This window comes from Gobio gobio (genome assembly GCF_949357685.1).
Source record: "Gobio gobio genome assembly, chromosome: 19".
NCBI classification, from domain to species: domain Eukaryota; kingdom Metazoa; phylum Chordata; class Actinopteri; order Cypriniformes; family Gobionidae; genus Gobio; species Gobio gobio.
Genome location: NC_137112.1, coordinates 9,307,298 through 9,333,916, shown reverse-complemented (window position 1 = coordinate 9,333,916; position 26,619 = coordinate 9,307,298). Strand labels below are relative to the sequence as shown.

The following is a 26,619-nucleotide window of genomic DNA, read 5'->3' as shown; positions in this document are numbered from 1 at the left end:
CCTGAAAATGTAATTTATTAAAAATCATCACTTATTGATTTACATCATTCATAATATAAATATACAAATAGGAAAACTATTCAAGATTGCTATCTACATAGCATAGGTTCACATTTCCAATAGAAAATAATGCTTTTGTGAAATTTAAAGGTGCATAATAACATAACTTTATTACAGATCTAGTGTTAAGCTCAGGTATATCCCTATACATTTACAAAAGCGTAAAAAAAAGTAACAGTGATTGCTGATAGGCTTCAGTGAAGTGTTTTTCTGAGCACAAATCCGTACTGTCCAGCAGATGTGATGGCACATCAGTGTTTCACAAGGGATCCCTCGTGTGCATCTGGCTCAGTCTTTGAATGCGACGTCCTCAAAGAACTTCAGCTGTCGCACTTTCACTGCGTACCGCTTGTATTTTTCCTCCCCCATTTGCTCCTGCAGTAAATGCTGGATAGAAAAACACACAGTATAAAAATAATAGCATAACTGCTTTTTCTTCCATTTAGCAAACTGTTTTCACTAAATACATCCCCTTTAGTCAAGTCACCTTTATTTATATAGCACTATATACAATACAGAGTGTTTCAAAGCAGCTTTACAGTGAGAAACAGGCAATTAAATGTAACTGTAGTAGTCTAAAATTAATGGGTGTCGTGCACTAGTAATTTCGCCTATGAATTTGTTCTTAAAGGTGGGGTAAGTGTTATTTCAAAGCTGCTTTAGTAAAGTGTCTCAGGCCGAGTACCAAAACAAACCTGTAGCCAATCAGCAGTAAGGGGCGTGTCTACTAATGACGGGGAGAAGAGAGCGCTCAGTGCACGTCATTATTCAAAAGACACGACACAGGACGGACATTAGCCGAGCGACAACAGAAAGAGAGAGAGATGGCAGATGGAAAAGATGTCTGTGGAACAAAAGAAGGCTTACGATCAGGCAAGAAGTAGGACCGTGTAAATATCGGATCAGTTTTCCAGCTCTGGAGAGAACTCAAGGAGCGAAGGCCGAGGTTGCTTTATTTCTTCTCGATAGGCGAGTAACATTGATTTTGTTTTGTTTCACAGAACTAATATATGCTGGCTTTTGCTTGAATATGCTCATGTGTCATGTTCGCTTGCTTGTACATTTGCGATCGTATTGTCGTTCACTTCAGCGATGATAAAGACCCATTCATTTCCACACCGTATAAGCCTGGAGCGTCTAAACCTCCTCCACTGTCCGTTTCAAGCGTCAGATCCCAAAGTGTGTCCGAAAAGAACGATAATATTCTCCTAATATATGTTTGTTTCCTTTGGTTCCTCTTTTCGTGATCGATAGAACCCTCTAATCTTGTCTTAATTGTAATATGTTCGTTAGTTGGTCTGTCGTGCTCGTGCTATCGAATTGTTCATGAGAACTGTGTTTGTGTTTTTGGGATGGAAGGGATGACTTTTTCATTGAACATTTGACCTGGATTACCATAGTAACACACATAGAGACAGAGCGTATTTAGGCCACGCCCACAACAGGGGGGAAAACAATCCAACACTCTCCATTGACTTTGCATTGCGGGAGGCTGCCTCATTGTCTTTTCGGACTTATAACAAAAAACAGAACAATGTCTAAAAGCGGATATGTGACAAGGTGTACAGCAAACAAGCTAAAAAACACAGAAATACGTTTTTATAAGCTGTCGACCCAAAAAAACGAGCGTTTAAGAAGATAAAAGTGGATACAGGCAATACGAAGTGAAGCTTCAGCAGGAATAATGGGTCAATTTTGGGATCCTGACACTCAGTATGCCTCAATATGTATGTGTGCAGTAAACATTTTGTCACTGTTAAGTCAAATATCCAAATGTCAGTTTTATTTATTATATTTCCTGTCGCTGATTACGTTCCTCTCTAGTCGCCGTAGTTCTCAGTGTAATATGACCCGTCGCGCTCTGTCTCAATGGCCTGATTCCACTTTTTTGTCCTTAAACGCTCGTTTTTTGGGTCAACAGCTTATAAAAACGTCTGGGTTTTTGCTTCTGGGTGTTGTTTAGCTTGTTTGCTGTATACTTTGTCACATATCAGCTTTTATACATTGTTCAGTTTTTTGTTATAAGTCCGAAATGACAAGGAGGCAGCCTCACGCAACGCAAAGTCAATGGAGAGCGTTTGATTGTTTCCCCCCCCAGTGGGCGTGGTCTTCAGATTATGACGCGTGTCGCTCTGTCTCTATTGCTTTCACTTATTGATGACATCATACCCTCGGCCAAAGGGCAAAGCAGATTCCGCCATAGTCGTTGCCTGGGTTGCGTATGTGTGGGGCGGAGCTATTAAAATAGGGGCGAGAACACCCTTTTTGGGCTTGTTTGTTTTAGTGAATTGAAATATCAACATTGGTTACCAGAAAGCACTTAACCCCACTTTTAACCTCTAATGTTCGTGAATTAGGAGTATTCTAAATGAGCGACCCAACGCGCAAATCTGTATTTTCACGCCGAGAAACCTTTATAAATATGATTAAATTTATTTAAGATGTATAATATTTAATCTTCAAGGGTTAGTTCACCCAAAAATGAAAATTCTGTCATTAATTCCTCACCCTCAAGTCGTTCCAAACCCGTAAGACCTTCGCTCATCTTCAGAATATTTTTGATATTTTTGTTGAAATCCAAGAGCTTTCAGAACCAGCCATAGGCAGCAACGTCCAACTTTCAAGGTGCAGAAAGGTAGTAAAGACATCGTTAAAATAGTCCATGTGACTCCAGTGGTTCAACCGTAATGTTATGAAGTGTCGAAAATAAAGTCAACAAAAATAATGACTATTCAACAATTTCTTCTCGTCCATGTCATGTCCTACGCTGTCCACATAGTAAATACAGCGCAGCGCTTCCAGGTTCTATGTCAGAACGCCGGCTCATTATTGGTCGACGCTGTTTACGTGAGCACCACGACACATGCGTGTGATGCATTAAGAGCTGTAGGCATGTGGACTACTTAAACGATATCTTTACTACCTTTCTGGGCCTTGAAAATTGGACGTTGCTGTCTATGGAGGCGTCAGAGAGCTCTCGGATTTCATCAAAAATATCTTCATTTGTGTTCTGAAGATGAACGAAGGTCTTACGGGTTTGAAACTACATGAGGGCGATGAATTAATGACATAAATGTAATTTTTGGGTGAACTATCCCTTTTAAGGCCCCCCAGCGCATGTCATTTTTGCGTAAGTGTGGTTTCAGTTGTTTCTGCATTGTAAAACAAATTAGAATAAACTTTACAAAAAGTCATGATTTGTTTGTAAACATCATTTTCAAATGTCTTGAGTCACCAGTCTGCTCAAGCACTAACTTGCCTCTCTCTTAACTTCATCCTCTTCCTGCATGATATCCAGGACTCTGTCCAATAGCTTCACACCGAGTCCTTTAACCACATCTGTACGCAAGTGCTCGATCACTCTCCTGACCTTTGCTGGACCCGTGCTGTCATCTAAACACAGAAAATGAGGAACATGATGATGGATTCTGTTGCCAGACTAGTGTACTGAAAATTAAGAATAAAGGTCCTTTCACACTGGACGCGATTTTGACGCGCGAATAATTCGCGCGATGGTTTTATTTTTTGATCAGCTGTTTGTGTAATGAGTGCTTTCACACCGAACGTGAATGTGCTGCGGCGAAAAAACGATGTTTATTTTTTTCGTTTCGATGTCGATTTTTTTTAACACTCGCAGCGACAGAAAAGGCTTAAACCAATCACATACAAGGAAACAAAGGTCACGAAATGTCCAGTTGATGTCACTAGCCATTCAATCAACATTAACCTTTGCCAGGTATGGCATTTCTCACGAGATTACAGCTGTAGTTGTGTTCAGATGCAGATGTGTTTGCCCACTATGCTACAGATATTATAATCAATACATTGATTTTTTTTTTTTTAATCTAATTGCGTCCGCGTCTATAGAAAGTGAATGTGTTTCCGTCAGTACGACTGTGGCACTTAAATGTTTAGATTGTCACTCAACTGGAAACACAGCAGCTCCGGATCGAGCCGTTCCTTTAGAGTGTGTGTGTGTGTGTGTGTGTGTGTCTCGTCAGATGCGCTGCTACCGTCTCTGTCTGGAGGAGCTCCTCAAATTGTCCCACGGACATTTGAAAGTAAGTGCGGAACCGGCCATAAAGTTTTAGCTCCTGTACAAGATTAGCATCATCCCCTTCAGACCTGCATGTTCTTTAAGACTGGGTGCACCCAAAACCTTCTTCTCTGTCTTTTAAAGAAAATTAAAAGCTCGTGTCCACTGAATGATTACGTGTCCGTGTTTCTCAGCTGTCGGCGCGAATGTTTTGGAATGCTGGAGCTCTGAAACGTCGCAAACTCGCGTCGCGGCTGGTGTGAAAGGTTTTGACACGAACTATTCGCACACAAAATATTCGCTTTTTCCGCTTCGCTTTTTCGTTACGCGTCCGGCGTGAAAGGGCCTTTACTCAATTCACGTTCGCAGGTTTCTGTTTTAAAGGTGTTGATGATGAATGTTAGTTGTCAGGAGAGTTACCTAGCGGGAAGCCACTGATTTGGAAATCTCCCTGTCCCTCTCTGGATTTCCCATGAAGCATCAGGGTGTCCCTATACTTCCTATTTAGTTTGAACTCGGGCAGTGAAGTGGAGTTGCATCTTAGCCTATCCGGCTCAAATGATACATCTCTGGCATCCATGTGTAGGGTCTGTGTCATCATTTGAACCAAGTCTTGCATATCATTGGTCTCACACTTTCTGTAGAAAAAACCCCAAAAAACATTGCCGTTTTGTCACTGTTATTGGTAGTAAACAATGTGAAGAACATGCATGCATAACCGCAATATGACCCAATCCCAACATTATTCAGAATTTTTACACACATATGTAAATGTGGCCGCAGTTAGGTCTCATTAATGCGAGGTCTTACCGTTCTCTGTAGTCCCCCTCTGAACGTTCAGTGGAGCTGGTGGAGGAACTACACTCGTCTTCGTCAGACTGTCTCCATGAGGACTTCCTCTCCTGATACACAAAGACAACCAAAACAGTTCAGGGAAGATCCATTTTGACCAAGTAGCTGAGATCTTGCATTGTAAGGTGATAACATTGAGTAGATGTAGAGCAGTGGTTCCCAAACTAGTGTACGTGAGGTGACTAGGGTGGCCATACGTCCGGATTTTAAGCCCCCTGTCTGGCGTCCGGCGCAGCCTCAAGCCGAACAGTCATTTGTCCTCCTTTTTTGGAGTTGCGCTGAAACGGCTTAAAAAACCCGCTGTAGAATCTTTATCGGGACGCAGCAGCATAGCGTCTAATGCCACAAGATCTCTGGTCAAACAAATGATTGGCTGAAAGTCATCTGTTTAATTCTAGGGGAGTTGGAAAACGAGCCTATTTTTTAAAAAAAAGTGGAGTGTTCCTTTAAGCAAGGATTCTGTCTAAACGGTCTCATATCGCAAGTATGAAGTGTATGCTCTTTGAAAGGCTGTTCTGAGTCAGCGAGTAAGAATTAGACGTACCTTTTTAGTTTCCAAGGTAGTGCTGGCAGTTCTTGGGCAGTCTAGCTGGTCTGTCTGCTTACTGTCTAATGAGGGGACATCACAGGGTGCCCTTTTGACAGTGGACACTGCTTCAAAGAAAAGAAACTAAGGAATCATATTCATTGAAACTGTACAATATCCCCTTTCATCTGAATTCATGTATGCAGCACCTGAGGGCTTTGATCATAGTGGGCAGCTCTCCAGCCCCTTATGCATTCTAATGGACACACGCAAAAACGCCTCACTTTGATCCGGCAAAACTGTTCTTAAGGGTGTTGAGGCCTCTTTAACAGAATGAGAGTCAGACCTCCTTTAAAGGGATAGTTCACCCAAAAATTCTGTCATCATTTACTCACCCTCAAGTTTTTCCAAAACTGTTTGAGTTTCTTTCTTCTGCTGAACACATTTTAAAGAATTAACCAAACAGTTGATGGGCCCTATTGACTTCCATAGTAATGGCGATGGGGGGTGGGGGGGCAGGGCTCTACGCTAACAATTTTCTTGAGGAGCACAGTCAAAAATGTAGGAGCCCTTTCTGATCAAGAACACGCATTCCAATTTTAACTTTCCCATCACAGGACTATTTTGTCCCTTTAAATTAATGTCCAGGGGCATTTTTACCATTATAAGAGCAATGCTTTCTAATCTTATTAAATATATGGATCATCTTGTCAATTTCTTCAATTAAAATAAAAAAGTTGTTTTTAAAATGTTAATTTAAACAATAAATTCAGTTAGAGCAATAAGACACAATCAGACTGTTACCAATCTAATTAAATCAGCATCAAAAGATCCATCTTTGCAGTGTAGAAGTGGCACAGCAGCTCAATCTGAAGTGCTGTTTAGACTGTTTAAGATGACGGGACGCGCGCAGCTCATGGGTAAATAATGTTGTATGAATGTTTTAAATATAAGTTTTTGAATTTAGAAATGGGTTATGTACAAGTTAAACTTTAAAAGTTTGATATTTTAAATAAAAAGTTCATGCAAAGTATAAATATGAAAATAAAACCGCCAGTAGGTGGTGCCAAGTCTATGTGTGAGTCATTGATTCAATCGTTCAAACGCATATTCATTCGAATCGCTTGGAGATGCGCAACAGTTCTGGTGTAGTTTTGATTTACAGGTTTGGAACAACCTGAGAATATTAATTTTCGGATGAACTAACCCTTTAAGTGGACTAAAAAGTGAAAAGTCAAAGAGAATCTAGCATACATATTGATTGTTTATATACGGAAAAAAAAAATTCTGACAGTAGTTAGAATATGCTCATTTTCAATTTTCAGAAAAGAATACAAGAAAAAGAATGTGCATGTCTTTGTCTACATTCCAATAGGTGTGCAGTGTTATTTTAGTATAATTTACATACTAATAGTTTTTATTCATAATTTCAATTAGCTTTTATTTTTATATTTTCATTTTAGGTCAATTGTTTTTAGCAATTGTTATATGCTTTTGTCATTTTTTTATTTTATTTTAAATATTACTATTTAGGTTTAATATTTAAATTTTTTTATTTCAGTTTTAGCTTTAGTTATTGTTAAGGTTTAGGTATTATTTATTTCCAATCAGTAATTTAGTACTTCAACATCGAACATTTATTAAGCTTTATTTCAACTGAAAAAATGTGTTTAATAGTTTTAGTTAATGATAATAACCCTAAAGCTATGAAGCATTTAAAGGGGTCATGAATTGAGAAACCAACTTTTCATTCAGCCTTTGATATATAAAAGTTCATCCTGATATAAGAATATTTCTTAGTTTTGGAGCTGAAAACTTCCTTGTTAGTCAAAGAAAAGCTTTTATTGACACCAGGCACAGCAAACCCTCGATCTCAGAATATGCCAACCATTGACGTCAGCGTCTGATTCTGTAGCCCCGCCCACCGACTCATGAAGCTAAATGGATCACACTACCGCAATAAATATGCCGAAGATAGCAAGATATTGCGCTGTGCCTGGTTGTGGAAGAACACAGTCGCTGCATAAGCTTCCTTCGGATTCTAATATTGGAAATGTGTGGTTGAACTTTATTTTTAATGAAATTCTAGCTCACGTGCGCAAGACAATGCACGTTTGTTCCTTCATTTCAACCACGGATTCGTTTGTAAACAAGAGACTGGATTTGCAGACAGGATGTGATTACATGAATGAATGAAGCAACACACTAATGTGAGTAAAAAAAAGTTTTATGTGTGATAGTATTGCATTGTTACAGATCGTTTGATATCTAATGATTATGTGTACATGTCTAACTGAACATAACTTAACACGCTGTCACAGGGCTCGCAAAGTCCAACGTCCCAGGGCTATGTGTTTTCCAGACGGGCTACCAATACGAATCATCTTAAATAATGAAATAACATTCCTTTCTTGATATGCATTGTTCACTCTCTTGACTTGATATTTGAAGGAAAAATACAAATCACAGAAGTTTTGATCAATCATGCTGTCTGCAACATTCTTGGCTTGTGTGTGTGATGCACGGTTTGTGGTTATATTCACTGATCGGGTGGGACAAGTAATACAAAAATAACATTTCAATCAGTCGCGGGTGGATGAGAGATAAATCATTGTGTTTGTTTGATAAAGACATTTTGCGAGCCCTGTGGGATGAATCATTCCGGTTGCCGTTTTTCCACACGCTTTCAAAACAACTGACCTATCGGTAAGCCCCTCCCCTCGAACGCAGATGAGCCAATAGCAGTTGAGTATCAGTTGCGCTGGGACCGGAACTCGGACATCTTTAGGTGTCAGCGCCATAGAGAAACATTGGAAAATCCGAAGCTGTCATCGTTTTGATGGTGTTTATGCTACAAAAATGGTAAAACGTCGTGCCTGAGGTACTGTAACACTGACTCCAGGTATCCTGAGAGGATTTTCTGTTTGTCATACTCTCGTTAAGTTACGATTAAAGTCCCTGCTAACATACAAACCGAAATAACTAACTGTTCTCACGTCATGTAACACTGAAACTTAGGTCAAAAACACGAAGGTCTACATTTCAGTGCCTCTCCATATTAAACTGGTTATATGTAAATTAATTTCATTTTAGATATGTTTAAGGTCTACATTATCTGTCCTACTGAGGAGGACTCCTATTTTGATGGGTATTATAGTCTCCGGGTAACGAAAGGAAGAGCTCGCACGCAGTTTATAAAGGAGTTGTTTTGCAGATACAAAGTTTACCAGTTATTAACTGCACCCGCGAAAAGGCATACGGTCTGTGTATATGTTTGTTTACTGTTAGTTGTATACAGTGTTTTTGTGTAATTTGCTGTGTATGTCAATGGTAATGCCACGGAGAGAGATAGTTTGTGAATGAGACGTTAATGCGCACTTCTTATGCTTTGTTTGTTCAGGTACGATGATTTTTTGGAGTGAATAACGATGCAATAAACTTGATAAACCATCAGTAAAGTTTGGCCATCATACGGACGGGATATATGCTACAATCTGTGTCCAAAAACATCTCGGGATAAGGTTTTCACACTGACAGCTGTACATTGTAAGATATAGCAACTCTGTTTGTTTGTCCGAGTTAGCAACAGTAACTAAGGGGGGCGGGGCTTACTGATAGGTCAATTCCTCATGTGTACTGACAGGGGAGCCGAAGCTCATTAAATATGCAACGCTTATCCAATCACAGCAGTGGGCGTTTACTTCCAAGTCTTCAGTGCGGCACGCCCATAAAAACCGAGCGTTCCATGAGAGAGGCTCAAAACCAGGGTAGAAAATAGCCTATTAATTTATTCATTATGATTATGACATAATGATATTGAATGTAAAATCCACGCAAACTTCATAAGCTGACCTCAGACAACAGTATACAAATTTTTAAAAAACCAGTTCATGACCCCTTTAAAGCCTCAAACAGAATATGGACCTTAGTTGGAAAACCAAGTGTATTCAGAACTGGTCTTGGTATATTTTTGCTGTAACTTTACCATCAGTTTTTTTTTTAAAACATTTTAAATACAAGTTAATTGATTTCAAAAGAAATTCACAAACCTTGTTGTCTGGAGTTCTCCTGTAACTGCTTCAGTCTTCTCCTTTCCCTGGCAGATAGTGGACGATTCTGTAAGTTCAGCCATTTCCATTAACAACAAACTCACAGAAGAAACTTTACTGAAACAAAGCTTCAAACAAACTGTTTAATAGAAACATGATGCCATGGGAAATATCAGATTACTGCATGTGCACATGCATTCTTTAGAGGGCTGTTTAATACAGTCCCTAATGTTCACCTGCTGTTCTGGAGTGTTCTTGGACGAGAGACTGATAGGTCTGTTCTTCTCGGAGTTACTCTGGCCTTTCTGTGCACTGTTTATCGATAGGACATCTTCAGGAAGAGGCGGTAGAGGTCTGGGCACTGCTTTGACCTAAACATACAAATGTTTTAGTGAGTAAGATCAGCGACAGACAGCAGTAATATTATGAGGAGTATGTGAATTCATTCTGGTTTGTGTTAATTCTTTGATAAAAAAGATTTATCTTACAAGATTTATTTATAACTTAATTAATCATTACGTTATAAAATACAATAATTCCAATGCCCAAACTATTTACTTCAGGACTGTTCTGGTCATCTAGAGACTTGTCCTTCTTCCTCTGCCTGCGCTGACGTGACATGGACGGTTCGGAGGAAGAGGAGGAAGGCCGAAGAACTGGTCGGCATTGATCTGAGAGTGCTGTGGACTCTGAATTGCATGGCTCCTAAATGTTATTATAAGTAATGTTTAAATATTATTTAAAGGACTATATAAATATTTATAATAAATATATAAATTAGAAAGATTTGTAATATACAACAACAACAAAAATTAATGAATTAATGATTTGAACAAAAAGTAATTGTATTTGAACCACCAATCTGAAAAAAAAAAACAATAATAACACCTGTGTTTTACTATCATGTTTTAAAGGATTAATAAATATTTGTATTATTAATGATAATCTAAACAAATGAATAAATAAAAATTGTATGTAGTATTTACAGTGGGGAGAACAAGTATTTGATACACTGCCGATTTTGCAGGTTTGCCCACTTACAAAGCATGTCGAAGTCTTACACAGCTCTCTGGTCTTGGCCATTGTGGAGAGATTGGAGTCTGTGTGATTGAGTGTGTGGACGGGTGTCTTTTTTACAGGTAACGAGTTCAAACAGGTGCAGTTAATACAGGTAATGAGCGGAGAACAGGAGGGCTTCTTAAAGAAAAACTAACAGGTCTGTGAAAGCCGGAATTCTTACTGGTTGGTAGGTGATCAAATACTTATGTCATGCAATAAAATGCTAATTAATTATTTAAAAATCATACAATGTGATTTTCTGGATTTTTGAGATTCTATCACTCACAGTTGAAGTGTACCTATGATAAAAATGACAGACCTCTACATGCTTTGTAAGTAGGAAAACCTGCAAAATCGGCAGTGTATCAAATACTTGTTCTCCCAACAGTATTTAACAATATACATTTATTTAAAGGGGTCATGAATTGATAAATATAAATGTCCTTGAGCTTTTGACACACAAGTGGTCATCATACTATAAGAATATCCTGTAAGTTTCAGAGCTGAAAACTTCCTTGTTAGTCTAAAAACAGCTTTTATTGTAACAAAGCCCAGATAACGACTCGTTGAATGTGCCTATAGGTGAAAGACCGCCTCTGCAGAAGACCCGCCCGATGACGAGGAGAGGAGAGCGATAGAGGATGGACTACAAATAACATTACCATCCAAAAGATCCTGATGCTAGGAATGTGCTTTTTTATTTCCAACAATGTGAATGTGTTCATCACGGACTCGACAGTATTGCCACAACATGTGAGTAACTGTGTTAATTCTAATGCCTGATTTGAGACCAGTGATTTCTAAAATGTAATGATTCATGTACAGTCAGATGTTCTTTGTCTGTGTGTCAGTAAATCAAACCAGTGACTGAACGATCAACTTCACATTGTGTCTCTTAGTAGATGAAAATAATCGGTTATTTAAACTGTGATTAAATTACAAATGGCAAGCGATCAAAGAACGCTCCCTTTACACTCGCTGGAGCTGTCAATCAAACAGCGTGAGTTTATCAGTGATAGTTATGATGAAAGCATTCGGAGACTGGAGAAATCTGGGTAGGAAAAATGCCTTTTATATCTAAATTATGAAATGTTTTGATGTAAAAATCATACTGTGCACCCAAGGAAACATTATAAAACAGTTCATGACCCCTTTAAAATATACATTTTAAAATATAAATGTATAAATAAATGGAAGGAAGGAAGGATAGAAGCAAGTAAGGAAAAAAAGGAAGAAAGAAAGGAACCATTACCATTAAAACTACAGGAACAGGCTTGAGTAGTTTCTCTGTGGAGTCTAAACTTCCCTGCAATGTGAAGGACAAAAAATTATGATAGCAAACAAATATATACCTTCAATCCTCCTTCCGTCCATCCATCCATCCATCCATCCATCCATCCATCAATCAATCCATTAATCAATCCATTAATCAATCAATCAATCAATCAACCCATTAATCAAATCAATCCATCAATCAATCAACCCATTCAATCAATCCATTAATCAAATCAATCCATAAATCAAATCAATCCATAAATCAATCAATCAATCAATCAACCCATTCAATCAATCCATTAATCAAATCAATCCATTAATCAATCAACCCATTCAATCAATCCATTATTCATATCAATCCATTAATCAATCAACCCATTCAATCAATCCATTATTCAAATCAATCAATCCATTAATCAAATCAATCCATTAATCAAATCAATCCATTAATCAATCAACCCATTCAATCAATCCATTATTCAAATCAATCAATCCATTAATCAATTCAATCAATTAATTAAATCAATCCATTCAATCAATCCATTAATCAATTCAATCAATTAATTAAATCAATCCATTCAATCAATCCATTAATCAATCCATTAATCAATTCAATCAATCCATTCAATCAATCCATTAATCAAATCAAATCAATCAATCAATCAATCAATCAATCAATCCAATCCATTCAATCAATCCATTAATCAAATCCATTCAAACAAACAAACAAACAAACAATCAATCAATCAATCAATCAATCAATCAATCAATCAATCAATCAATCAATCAATCAATCAATCAATCAATCAATCAAATAAAACAAAACATTAAAAGGGATAGTTCTGTCCCTGAAAACTGAAAGTTTGGTAATATTTTGCTCACCCTGATGTTGTTCCAAACCTGTACGACTTTATTTCTTGTGTGGAACACAAAAGATGACATTTCAAAGAATGCTGGTAAGAAAAGTGGTTTTGGTGACCAATGACCATTGACTTCCATTGTATGGACGGAAAACATTTCTCAAAATATCTCCTTTTATACTCCACACAAGAAAGTAAGTCATACACATTTGGAATGACATGAGAGTGAGTGAATGATGACAATTGTCATTTTTTGGTCAACTACCCCTTATGAATCTTTCTTTTAGCACAGATCATAAAACATACTGAAGCCCCTCAATGTCAGAGGGACTTTAAGAGAGTAACGGTTTAAAGCCGGGCTCACACTGTGTGATTTTGCCACCTGAGACAAAGTTTGTGAATTCTAAAAGATTCCTCTGATCCTAGGCCAAAATCTGTAGTCTTGACATGTTCAAGCTGATTAATGACCATTGTGATCAAATTTGACCTTTTGAGAAGTTTTGAGGCGCAGTCCTGCAGTGTGACAACGACAAGCGTCATATCAGAAACAAATAGGAGCACAGAACCACAAAACCAAGTTTTGTATCACATGTTATTGATGATGTTAAACTCCAGACGAGTCTTCTTGCATGCGTCCGTTTTTAGCGCATCTTGACTGCTGTTCAGTCTAGACATAAGTGACAACTGAGACCCTACAGTGTGACATGGCTTAGAGCGCGGATCATGTTCGTACAGTCTGACAAGCAACAGTCGTAAAGGACTATTAAAAATCGTACAGTGTGCACTGGGCTTTAGATTAGGCAACCCTATCAGAAGCTTACAGTAACGTACCTCACTCTCCTCAGTTGAGCTTCCAGTAGGAGCATCCTTTAGGACACAAGCATTGCTGTGATCATCGTCAACAGCTGATGAAGTTCTTTGGCTCTCTGACTTTCTCTCAGCATTGTGATGTTGTTCAAACGGCTCGTAGGGGATGTCCTCCACCCCTGCCTCCTGCAGGAGCTTCATAGTGTCGTCTTGAAGATCCATACTTGCTTCAAGAGCCTTATTCTTGGTTCGCTCTGCAGGCTTGGGTGTGCTCGAGCTTTCTGATATCAATCCATTCGCTGACATCTTATCCTCCGTCCTGTTGACACCGAACTCTTGTTTCAGAGGGCGTGTCTGAGGAGGACTGGGATCTTCTTTCTCCTCTTTTTCCCTCTTCTTGCTCACTTGCAGCTTGTGGTTCTGATGGCTGCTGGGTTTTGACTGTGGCGGTTTGGCTTTTCTTTGTTTCTGGGATTGGATTTCAAAGTCTATATTGCTAATAGTGGCTATAGATTGGCCTGTTGAGTTAAGAATGTCCCGGCTAGGAGATTTGGGGGGCAAGGGTGGGACGGGAACGACATTTTCCACTTCACCATTACAGGGTTTTTGTTGGTTCAAGTGATTTTCTTCAACCTATGAAATGCGGAAAACAAAACAGATGAACTGAGATCATGTCCACACACACACAGGCATAAAAATAAAGCAACTTGGCAGCGGGACAGGATTCCCATTTCATCCTACCTTTTTTCTTCTGGTCTTTGACTCCGAGTTAAAACACTGTGGCTGAACTTCATGATTTGTTTTGGTTGGGCCATCTGATCCGGCATTCGGTTTGCTGTTTACAGCATTTTTCCGTGATTTGGCCGTTTTCCTGTTAGATCAGTAACAGGACAGATCATTGTAAACTAGGGGTGTAAAGGTACACATTCAGCACATGCAGTGAGTAAAACAACTCTTAAAGTGACAGCAGCCTAATATCCCTGCTGTGCTGCTGTCTAGGGCTGCACAATTAATCATGATTACAATTACGGATGCCACAATTATGTAATCGTTCAATAAAATGTAATTGCAATTATCAAAAAAAAAGTCCACTTATATTATTCTTAAGTGTACTTAACGTGTTTTTTTTCTTTTCTACAGGTTATCTTAAGTTTTTTCCACATTGTTTTTATTTTTATTTTTAGTATAACATTATACCATGCATATTTTTACTTTTTTATTTAAAGAAACCAAACCAATGTATATTTGACTTTTGAGGCTTTATGCTATAGAATAATCGTAATTAATAAATTGCAATTACAATTTCAAGGGAATAATCGACAATTATGATTTTTGTCATAATCGTGCAGCCCTACTGCTGTGTTTTAATGTTAATCAAACAAGGCAACACATTTTCACTACTCTTGACTTTCACTACTCTTCGTGCCGCACTGAAGACTTGGAAGTAAACGCACACTGATATGATTGGATAACAGTTTTGCATAATAATGAGTTTCGGCTCCCCCGTCAGTACATGTGGGGAATTGTTTTGAAAACTTCCAATGTGGAGAAACGGCAACCGGAATCCACCCACAGGGCTCGAAAAAGGTCTTAATCAAACAAACACAGTAATTTATCTCTCATCCAGCCGCAATTAATATGAATGTTATTTTTTAATTCCTTGGCCCGCCCGATCGGTGGATATATCCGCAAACCGCGCATCACTAACACACACAAGCCAAGCACGTGCATCAGCAAAACTTCACTGCTGACAAATCAGCATGTTCAAAACTTCCGCAACATAATCAGTAAATATCAAACGATCTGTAAAAATGCAATATTATCACATATAAAAAAACATGTTTTACTCGTTTTAAGTGTGTTGCACCATTCCTGTCGAATCCAATATAGAAGGCACAGCATTGTGTTTTAATCTCAATATGTCTGCAAATCCAGTCTTGACCTGTGTCTTGTTTACAAACGATTCCGCCGTGAAATGAAGCAAAGAAATGTACAACGTCTTCCCCACGTGAGCTGGACCTTCATTAAAAATAAAGTTCAACCGCACATTCCTAATATTAGAATCCGAAGGAAGCTTATGCAGCGACTGTGTTCTTCCACAACCAGGCACAGCGCAATATCTTGCTCTCTTCGGCATGTTTATTGCTCGGTAGCCCAGATTAGCTCCACGAGCCGGTGGGCGGGCTCGAGGCGGCGTTTCACCACACGATATTCTGAGATTGAGCGTTTTCGGGGCCTGGTGTCAATAAAAGCTTTTCTTTGACTAACAAGGAAGTTTTCAGCTCCGAAACGTACAGGATATTCTTTTATCACTATGAACTTTTATATATCAAATGCTGATTGAAAAGTTGATTTCTCAATTCATGACCCCTTTAAATAGATCCAATCCATGTTCAATAGAAATGATTTAATGATGCAGCAATAAACAAACTAGTATAACTTAAAGGATTAGTTCACCTCAAAATGAAAATTTCCTGATAATTTCCTCACCCCAATGCCATCCAAGATGTTCATGTCTTTCTTTCTTCAGTGAAAAAGAAATTAAGTTTTTTGAGGAAAACATGTCAGGATTTTTCTCCACACAATGGGCTTCAATTGCAACCAAAATGTTGAACGTCCACATCAACGCAGTTTCAAAGGAAGGGCTTCAGAGGCTCTGCGATCCCAGCTGAGGAATAGGGTCTTATCTAGCAAAACCATCGGCCATTTTCTAAAACAAATTCAAATGTTTATACTTTTTAACCACAATTGATCGTCTTGTGCTGGTCTGCAATGAGCCAGGCATTACGTAATGTACGTTGGAAAGGTCACGCTGAACGTGGGCGGAAGTACCGCCCCATTGCTTAAAAGTGTGGAGAAGAAGGATCGTTCAAATTGTATTGTATGTTGAATGACATATTTATTATTTAATTTATCAATCATTGTTTTACCCGTTTTGTTAAAAAAGCGTTTGTATTAGTCTTCGAACGTTCGCTTTGTAAACAATGGGGCGGTACTTCCGCCCAAGTTCGGCGTGACCTTTTCAACGTACATTACGTAATGCCTGGCTCATTGCAGACCAGCACAAGCCAATCAATTGTGGTTAAAAAGTATATACATACAAATTTTTTTGAGAAAATGGCCGATCGTTTCGCTAGATAAGACCCTATTCCTCAGCTGGGATTGCGCAGTACCTTTTGAAGCACCTCAAAGCCCTTTGAAACTGCATTGATGTGGACATTCAACATTTTGGTTGCAATTGAAGTCCATGTGGAAAAAAATCCTGAAATGTTTTCCTCGAAAAACTGAATTTCTTGTCCACTGAAGAAAGAAAGACATGAACATCTTGGCATTGGGGTGAGTAAAATATCAGGAAATTTTAATTTTGAAGTGAACTAATCCTTTAATATATGCGTTTTTTGAACTTTGCTCATTTAAAACATGATCAAAACGAATCTATTGTAATGACAAAAGATCAAATAAGAGAGCAAATGAGATATCAGAATCGGCCAATAGTTGTTGAATCCCTAGTTACAACCCTATTGTAAACTAGTGGAATCTTTTTATTAGAGTTTTATTGAAAAGGTAGGAATGAGGGCACATACTCTTTTGTGGCTTCTAGGAACATGGAGATCTGATGTTTGATGTACGGCTGTCGGAGGATGTGTTTGACGTCAGGCCTGTCCTCTGGTTTCTTACACAGCATCCGCTTTATCAGTTCGCCCAGCTGGGGGTCGTACTTACACGGCATCTGGGGCAGCTGAATATTAAAAATGGATAATTAATAATACTGTTAATATAACATGAGGAAGGATGAAATGAGTGGACAGCTCTATAGATGAATGAATATTCACAGTTCAGTGAAACAGATGAATATAATCCTCTACCTTCCCTTCTACGATCCGGTAGACAAGAGAGTTCATGTCTTTTGCGTTGAAGGCATGTTTCAGAGTTGCCATTTCGTACACGCAACATCCCAGAGCCCATATGTCCGACTGCAAACACAAACAAACATGACTGAAATGAACTAACATAAATAAAGATTCATCTTAAACACAACATTTTGGTGAAAAAACAATTATAAACTATGTTCTGTTTTCTATTTCTATATTTTAAAATAATTTATTCTTGTGATCAAAGCTGAATTTTCAGCATCTATACTCCAGTCTTCAGGGTCACATGATCCTTCAGAAATCATAATATGCTGATTTAGTGCTTAAAGCTACACTATGTAACTTTTCCGTCCACTAGAGGTCGCCTGTTCAAAACAAAGGCGTAGTTTGATGATGCCACGTTTGAGCACAGAATCTTGGGACATCTGGTCTTCACCTCACAGCCGGTGGAAAAGAGTCAGGATAGGACTCGGGCAGAAATCATGTTCATGTGTGCGATTGTTAAAGGGTTAGTTCACCCAAAAATGAAAATTCTGTCATTAAAGGGTAACTAAACCCCTGCTCAGAGCTTAACTCCACCCACTGGCAAATTTTGAAAAATGCTGGAAAAGTGGGCAGAGCCCAGCGGAGACAGAGGGGATGAACCGAGGGCGGGGCTGAGCGGAGGGCGTGCACCTGAGACCCGCAGTGACGGATTGATTGACAGCTGTCAGACTCGCGAGTCGCAGAGATGGAGAATGACTAGAGTGACGCCAGCTTTGCAACAGAGCGGTAATTCCCCTACCTTCATCTGAAGTGGAGAAGGGTGGATTGTCTGTAGAGTCAGACACAGACCCAGAGCCTTATCAATGCGAGCCGCTGGCTCAAACTGCGTTAACAGCACGTTACAGTATTGTTATTCGTCACCGCGTGATCTATCTGCGTCCGCGGCAACCACTTGCGTGTCAGGGTTTGAAAGCGCGTCTCATGTATGAAACTTATCTGTACACATGATGGGCGGCAATAATATCGCAAGAAAAGCCTGACGTGTACTGACAACTGCATTATTTAACCGCATTTTCTTCAATACAATGTTAAAGCAAGTGTCAAGTGAGTTTCATTCATAATGTTTCTACTTCATGTAACATGACAGCTCATACTGGAGTGAAGTCGTTCTCATCATGTGATTGGGGGAAACATTTCTGAGGGCGTGGTGAGCTCGTGCCAGGGGCGCGGATAGAGAGCCGTTGGAGGTACCATCCTACGTCACGATGTACCACAACATCCAATAGGAAAATTCAACTGCAGTAGCCACCGTTCAACCTTAAGAGGGCAGCACTTTGGCGGTTTTACACCATATTTTATAGAATTAAAACACTTTATACTCAAATGTCAAAACATTTACTCGAATCAATGAACAGCATTAATAAAGCCCCAGTATTACAGATCATTAACTAAAAAAAGTTGGTTTAGGGTTTAGTTACCCTTTATTTACTTACCCTCATGTCGTTCGACACCCGTAAGACCTCTGTTCATCTTCGGAACACAAATGAAGATATTTTAGCTGAAATCTGATCGCTCTGAAAGGCCTCCATTGGCACAATGCACGGTTCACTCTCAAGACCCATAAAAGGTACTAAAGACGTCGTTACAAAGTCCATCTCACTACAGTGGTTCTACAATAACTTTATAAAGTGACGAGAATAGTTTGTGTGCGCAAAAAAACCCCTAAATAACGACTTATATCATGATGACCGATTTCAAAACAAGGCATCATGAAGCTTCGAAGCGTTATGAATCAGTGAGTCGATTCAGCGGTTTGAATCGCCAAAGTCACGTGATTTCAGCAGTTTGGCGGTTTGACACGCGATCCGAATCATGATTCGACTCGCTGATTCATAACGCTTTGAAGCTTCATGATGCATTATTTTGAAATCGGTCATCACTATATGTCATTATTTAGGGTTTTTTTGCGCACAAAAACTATTCTTGTCACTCCATAAAGTTATTGTAGAACCACTGTAGTGAGATGGACTTTGTAACGACGTCTTTAGTACCTTTTATGGGTCTTGAGAGTGTACCGTGCATTGTGCCAATGGAGGCCTTTCTGAGCCATCGGATTTCAATGAAAATATCTTAATTTGTGTTCCGAAGATGAACGGAGGTCTTACGGGTGTCGAACGACATGAGGGTAAGTAATTAATGACAGAATTTTCATTTTTGGGTGAACTAACCCTTTAACATTAGTGTAGTGAAGCAGAGCAGGACCGAGTGTTGTGGAGCTGAGCAAGGCCGCTGGAGCAATTGAAGAGCGGGACTGTTATTATGGCATAGTCGCCTGCGGGACTTTTATTATGACACGGTCGCAAGCGCCACTTCTGCTTTTCCAGTCATGAGTATGAGGTAACGCAACTCTGTTTATCGTATTAGATATATCTGAGTGTGTTGAAAAGGAAGTTATGACGTTCGCTCTGTGGCTGCTATGACACTTGTTCACACTGCAGTGAAAGTAAAGCGTTTCTGCTAAATAAAACCGGAAACCGAGGGTTTATGTATATAGATGTGACGTAATATCGCAAAAGACATGCTTGAATTTCCCGCTGAAATCTAATTATAACACATTATTACAAGCTTACCGTTGTGAATAAAGTAAGGAGATGAATACTGAATACTGGCTTGTTGTGTACTTGTTCAAAATTTTTATTTTGGATAATTTTTTGTTACCAAAAAAAGTTATGGACTGCAGCTTTAAAGGGTTAGAACACCCAAAAAATTAAAATTAGCCCATGATTTACTAACCCTCAAGTCATCCTAGGTGTATAGGACATTCTTCTTTCAGACGAATAAAATCGTTATATTACAAAAGTCCTGGCTCCTCCCAGCTTTATAATAGCAGTAATTGTTGCTCTGTTTTTGAAGTCCATAAAAAAAATGCATCTGTCTGTCAAATAACGTGCTCCACACGGCTCTGGGGTGTTAATAAAGGCCTTCTGAAGCCAATAGATGCGTTTGTGTAAGAAAAATATCCATATTTAAAACTTTATAAAGTAAAGTGTCGGCCGATTGCCTTCTGTATTCAATTTATGGAAAAAGTCTTGAAAGTGCCTCTTCCGATACCAGGTACGCACGTCAGACATCGCGCACACATCTTTCAACAATTTTCCACGGAAGGCGATCGACTGGAGCTTTACTTTATAAAGTTTTAAATATGTTTTTAATATAAAATATGTTATATATATATTTTTCTTACACAAACGCATCAATTGGCTTCAGAAGGCCCTTATTAACACCCCAGAGCCGTGTGGAGCACGTCATTTGACAGACAGAAGCATTTTTTTATGGACTTCAAAAACAGAGCAACAATTGACCTATCGGTAAGCCCCGCCCCCCTTAGTTACTGTTGCTAACTCGGACAAACAAACGGAGTTGCTATATCTTACAATGTACAGCTGTCAGTGTGGAAAACCTTATCCCAAGATGTTTCTGGACACAGAATTTAGCGTATACCCCGTCCGAATGATGGCCAAACTTTACTGATGGTTTATGAAGTTTATTACATCGTTTTTCACTCAAAAAATCATCATAAGAGCTGAACAAACAAAGCATAAGTGCGCCTTAACGTCTCATTCACAAACTCTCTCTCTCTAGCCCTCTCTCCGTGGCATTACCATTAACATACACAGCAAATTACACAAAAACACTTACAGTAAACAAACATATACACAGACCTTATGCCTTTTCCGGAGTGCAGTTAATAACTGGTGAACTTTGTATCTGCAAAACAACTCCGATAAACTGCGTGCAAGCTCTCCCTTTCACTAAAATTTCAAAATAGGAGTCCTCCTTATAAGACAGATAATGCAGACCTTTTAACATATCTAAACTCACAGAAATAAAATGGGAATAAAATAAATATGGTGAGAGATTAATTTGGAAGCGATGGTTTACAGATCTCAATGCAAACGGGAGAAGCCTCGTTACGATCGCAGATAATAACATACAGGATCAACACTGTTCATGTACCGCAGGGTAAGATTACATAAATTGACATTTAATCAGTTTAATTATGGAGAGATGCACTGAAATGTAGACCTTCGTGTTTCTGACCTACACCGTTGCATGAGAACAGTTAGTTAGTTAACGTTAGTCGGTTTGTACATTAGCAGGGAATTACTAACTTTAATAGTAACTTAATGAGAGTATGACAACCAGAAAATCCTCTCAGGATCCCTGGAGTCAGTGTTACAGTACCTCAGGCACAACGTTTTACCATTTTTGTAGCATAAACACCATCAAACCGATGACAGCTTCGGATTTTCCAATGTTTCTCTATGGCGCTGAAACCTAAAGATGTCCGAGTTCCGGTCCCAGCGCGACTGATATTCAACTGCCATTGGCTCTTCTGCGTTCGATGGGAGGGGCTTACCGATAGGTCAATTACTGCCATTATAAAGCTTGGATTAGCCTGGACTTTTGTAATATAACTCTGATTTTATTCATCTGAAAGAAGAATGTCATATTCACCTAGGACGACTTGAGGGTGAGTAAATCATGGGGTAATTTTCTTTTTTTTTTGTTGGGTGAACTATCCTTTTAATGTCTTTTTCATTTTTAAATCAATACATTTTTATCAAATGTTAAAGCATTTGGTTTCACAAATGGGGACAATCTCAGAAGGGTGAACCAATAAAGTTTTTGGTCATCACATTAAAAAAATAACATTAATGTCCTGGAAAAATGTGTTTCCTTTTCCAACGTTCCCATTAGCTTTGTCATTATTGCAATCAATAAAACTGGTTTATTGGCAAATTTGGTAAGTGTGATAACTGCATTAAAATACAACATTAAAAAGTCAACCCTTGATGGTTTTGTGATGATGCAGTTCACCGGAAATGCCCAATCTGGCTTATCGAAAACCAGGAAGTAGCTGTTTCATATGGTCAATAGAGTACATGCGTTTTTATAAGCACATTTTTAGAATTGATGTGCATTTTGTTCATTTCCATCCAGCATTTTTTTTTTATCCGATATCCCAAAATGCACATACAAACAGGTGGATGGAAACATGGCTATTGACGTAGACTGAATCCAGGGCTGTACTAACTGTCATCGTGAGTTGTGTCCATGCGGTACCTTGTAGTTGTAAGGTTTGTTAGAGAACAGCTCTGGACTCATGTAGTAAGGTGTGCCGATCAGAGTGCTGGCCATATCGTTCTGATTCTCCAGGACCCGTGCGATGCCCAGATCGCCCACTTTGATTATATTGGTTTTGGTCAAGAAAATATTCTGTGTTTTCAGATCTCGATGCAGAATGTGCTTCTCATGTAAATACTACGGATCAAGAAAAAGGCAACAGCTTTATTATTCGGTTGAAAACAAGGAAATGACAAATGGACGGACTGATGGATATTGACTTACCTGAAGGGCCATGGCTATTTGAACAAACCACTCCACCACCTGTCTCTCTGGCAGCAGTTCTCCCTTCTGTTGTTTGAGCCTGTGGTACAGATCTCCACCCTCGCAGAAACCCATCACGATGTAGAGCTGACAGTCCTCGCCTTCCCATGATTCCCGGTATGTGACGATGTTGGGATGCTTGAGCTGAGAGAGGAGCTGTGCTTCCTGCTCCGCGGCTCGCCGCTCACGTCTGGAGGATGTTCTCAGGTTCAGCTTCTTGATCACATACTGTCAAAACCATACAATAGAAAAACCATGCACATTAGACATGAATTCTGATGGAAAATATCCAGATTTTAAATTAGTAAAGGATCATAACAGCAATCATATGTTCCAAATCCAAATGTCCATTATTTTCATTTTGTTCAATAAATGTTTAAAGGAAAGTGTGTTTTAAGCGGGGCTAACTATTTCTTTTAAGATTTTCCACAATCTTACGAAACTTCTGTCCCTTTAAATGCTCCTGCTTTACAAATGACAAAAAATACAAAATAAATGGTCACAAAATCTGCATGTATGATCATTTATTAAAGAATAATAAAAAATGTTCATTTAAAAGAAAAAAAAAAAAGCTGTTCAAAATAGTTTTAGAGAATTATACACTGCAGGATGCCACAATGACATTTAAAACATTACTTTATATGCTTAAAAGATTGATCTGATTCATACATATTTGAATGTACACGATCACTCTGATATGGAGAATCCTATAGGCTCATAATTTGCCTCTTAAATTATTATAAATATAAAGATCAGGCATAACATTATGAAATGAATAACACTGATTGTCTCTTTATCACGGCTCCTGTTAGTGGGTGGGATATATTAGGCATCAAGTGAACATTTTGTCCTCAAAGTTGATGTGTTAGAAGCAGGAAAAATGGGCAAGCGTAAGGATTTGAGCGAGTTTGACAAGGGCCAAATTGTGATGGCTAGACGACTGGGTCAGAGCATCTCCAAAACTGCAGTTCATGTGGGCTGTTCCCGGTCTGCAGTAGTCAGTGTCTATCAAAAGTGGTCCAAGGAAGGAACAACGGTGAACCAGCCACAGGGTCATGGGAGATCAAACAGACGAGCTGCTGTAGATCAAATTCCTCAAGAAGTTAATGCTGGTTCTGATAGAAAGGTGTCAGAATACACAGTGCATCACAGTTTGTTGTGTATGGGGCGGAATAGCCGCAGACCAGTCAAAGAGCCCATGCTGACCCCTGCCCACAGCCAACAGTGGCACATGAGCATCAGAACTGGACCACAGAGCAATGGAAGAAGGCGGCCTGGTCTGATGAATCACGTTTTCTTTTACATCACGTGGATGGCCGGGTGTGTGTGCGTTGCTTACCTTGGGAACACATGGTACCAGGATGCACTATGGGAAGAAGACAAGCCGGCGGGTGCAGTGTGATGCTTTGGGTAATGTTCTGCTGGGAAACCTTGGGTCCTGCCATCAATGTTGATGTTACATTGACACGTACCACCTACCTAAGCATTGTTGCAGACCATGTACACTCTTTAATGGAAACGGTATTCCCTGGTGGCTGTGGCTCTTTCAGCAGATAATGCGCCTGCCACAAAGCAAAAATGGTTCAGGAATGGTTTGAGGAGCACAACAGCGAGTTTGAGGTGTTGACTTGGCCTCCAAATTCCCCAGATCTCAATCCAATCGAGCATCTGTGGGATGTGCTGAACAAACAAGTCCGATCCATGGAGGCCCCACCTCGCAACTAACAGGACTTAAAGGATCTGCTGCTAACATCTTGGCGCCAGATACCACAACACATCTTCAGCGGTCTAGTGGAGTCCATGCCTCGACGGGTCAGGGCTGTTTTGGCAGTAAAAATGGGACCGACACAATATTAGGTCATAATGTTATGCCTGATCGGTGTATTACGTACAAGGAATGTTGATAATGCTTTACAATAATGTCTCTTTTGTTAACATTAGTTAATGTATTAACTAACATGAAATAATAATGAGCAATACATTTGTTACAGTATTATTTATTAATATTTGTTAATGTTAGTTAATACAAATCCAGCTGTTAATTATGTTTGTGTTAATAACAATGCATTAACTAATGTTAACAAATATAAGACCATAATGTATTAGTAAATGTTGAAATTAACATTAACTAAGATTAATAAATGCTGTATAAGTATTGTTCATGTTGATCCTAGTTCAAGTTACAGGGTTTCTGCAGTTAAGATGATGAATTTAAGACTTTTAAAGATCTATTTAAGTCCAATTCAAGAAAATCCAAAACAATATGCAAATATGTTCTCTAAATGTAAATAGAGAGAAACATTCGCATCAGCAAATAAGTGATTTTCTTCCTCTGTATTTTTTAAGTTGTTTTCCAGTGCAAATATCTAAAGATTATTGTCAAATCAAGAAGTATTTGCTGGAGATAGAAAATGACAAAATATGAGTCTTGTTTTCTGTCAAATTGATCAAAATGAAGTGAGTTTATGCCAATGAAAAAAATCTACTTAATTAAAATAAAAAGGGACGTTTTCATAACTCATTGACAATCATCAATTTTTTTGTATCTCCAGCAAATATCTGGATTTAAAGACGTTTAGATATTTGTATTGGAAACAAGACACAAATACTGAGGAAATATATATATATATATATATATATATATATATATATATATATATATATATATATATATATATATATATATATATATATATATATATTCCTCAGTATTTGTGTCTTGTTTCCAATAATATATATAATATAGACACAAATACTGAGGAATAATATATATATATATATATATATATATATATATATATATATATATATATATATATATATATATATATATATATATATATATATATATATATATATATATATATATATATATATATATTCCTCAGTATTTGTGTCTTGTTTCCAATAATATATATAATATAGACACAAATACTGAGGAATATATATATATATATATATATATATATATATATATATATATATATATATATATATATATATATATATATATATATATATATATTCCTCAGTATTTGTGTCTTGTTTCCAATTTTTTATATATATATATATATATATATATATATATATATATATATATATATATATATATATATATATATATTTTTTTTTTTTTTTTTTTTTTTTTTTTGCCATGCATGCAACATTTGATTATGCTCTGATTTAAGGCCTTTTAAGGGCCTTCATTTTTCTAAGGGTGAATTAAGACTTGTTAAGACCCGCAGAAGGCATTAAAAATCCCTGAAGTTTTTTTTAACGGAAGAGGCTAACTAACTCCTAGCAGTAAAAACAACAACAACAAACAAATCTGTTATTAACTACGACATTAGTTCAGCTTTGCAATGAGTTAAATATATAAAGCAGTGTGTTAGTGACTAGCAGGTCTGCTCACTCTACCTGTTTACGGTCTGATTTGTGTCTGACCAGGTTCACCTCCCCATAGCTCCCCTTCCCCACGACTCGAACGAATAAGTAACTGTCCATGATCCTCCGTCCACAGGCGCTGTCTGTATCACATAGCGAGTGATTGTAAGCCCCTCCGCAGGAGTTCAAATACAAGTAAGCGCGTTATTCTCAATGCATAGACGGTAATTTGTCTGTGGTTTGAAACTTGTTTTGGGTGACAGAGGGCGCAGGAAACAGCCCAGCACAGCTTCGGCGTCACCAGGCAACTGTCCGCGTTAACGCCACACACTCCGGTCTAATGTGTGTTCAGTTTCACCACAGCGCCCTCTATGGGCTCAGCGACACATGCCAAATAAGATAT

General features: G+C 38.4%; 1 protein-coding gene across 3 annotated transcripts; it reads right to left on the bottom strand.

Moving 5' to 3' along the window:
- Window positions 1-26,562, bottom strand: nek4 (NIMA-related kinase 4). 3 transcript variants are annotated; one of them, XM_079844032.1, is made up of 16 exons: window positions 26,250-26,562; window positions 22,794-23,060; window positions 22,509-22,706; window positions 17,391-17,498; window positions 17,109-17,263; window positions 14,266-14,395; window positions 13,549-14,157; window positions 11,835-11,888; window positions 10,082-10,228; window positions 9,760-9,894; window positions 9,524-9,590; window positions 5,493-5,599; window positions 4,907-4,998; window positions 4,517-4,734; window positions 3,320-3,453; window positions 1-447 (listed from the first exon to the last, which is right to left on the bottom strand). In XM_079844032.1, the coding sequence occupies exons 1-16, from the start codon at window positions 26,334-26,336 to the stop codon at window positions 349-351; spliced, it is 2,607 nt and encodes an 868-aa protein (XP_079700158.1). In that variant the 5' UTR covers window positions 26,337-26,562; the 3' UTR covers window positions 1-348. The 3 variants fall into 3 exon arrangements, with proteins under 3 accessions (XP_079700158.1, XP_079700157.1, XP_079700159.1); XM_079844031.1 differs by having other exon boundaries at window positions 5,493-5,602; window positions 26,250-26,560; XM_079844033.1 differs by lacking the exon at window positions 10,082-10,228 and having other exon boundaries at window positions 5,493-5,602; window positions 26,250-26,560.
- Window positions 26,563-26,619: the final 57 nt, after the last annotated feature.

Excerpts from the sequence above, each read along its gene's own strand:
- nek4 (XM_079844031.1), bottom strand. The coding sequence starts at position 26,336 with ATGGACAGTTACTTATTCGTTCGAGTCGTGGGGAAGGGGAGCTATGGG. Across the intron at positions 10,229-11,834 it reads CTGTTCCTGTAGTTTTAATG|GAGCCATGCAATTCAGAGTC; the intron begins GTAATGGTTCCT and ends AATAACATTTAG. Across the intron at positions 4,735-4,906 it reads GAGGGGGACTACAGAGAACG|AAAGTGTGAGACCAATGATA; the intron begins GTAAGACCTCGC and ends TTTTTTCTACAG.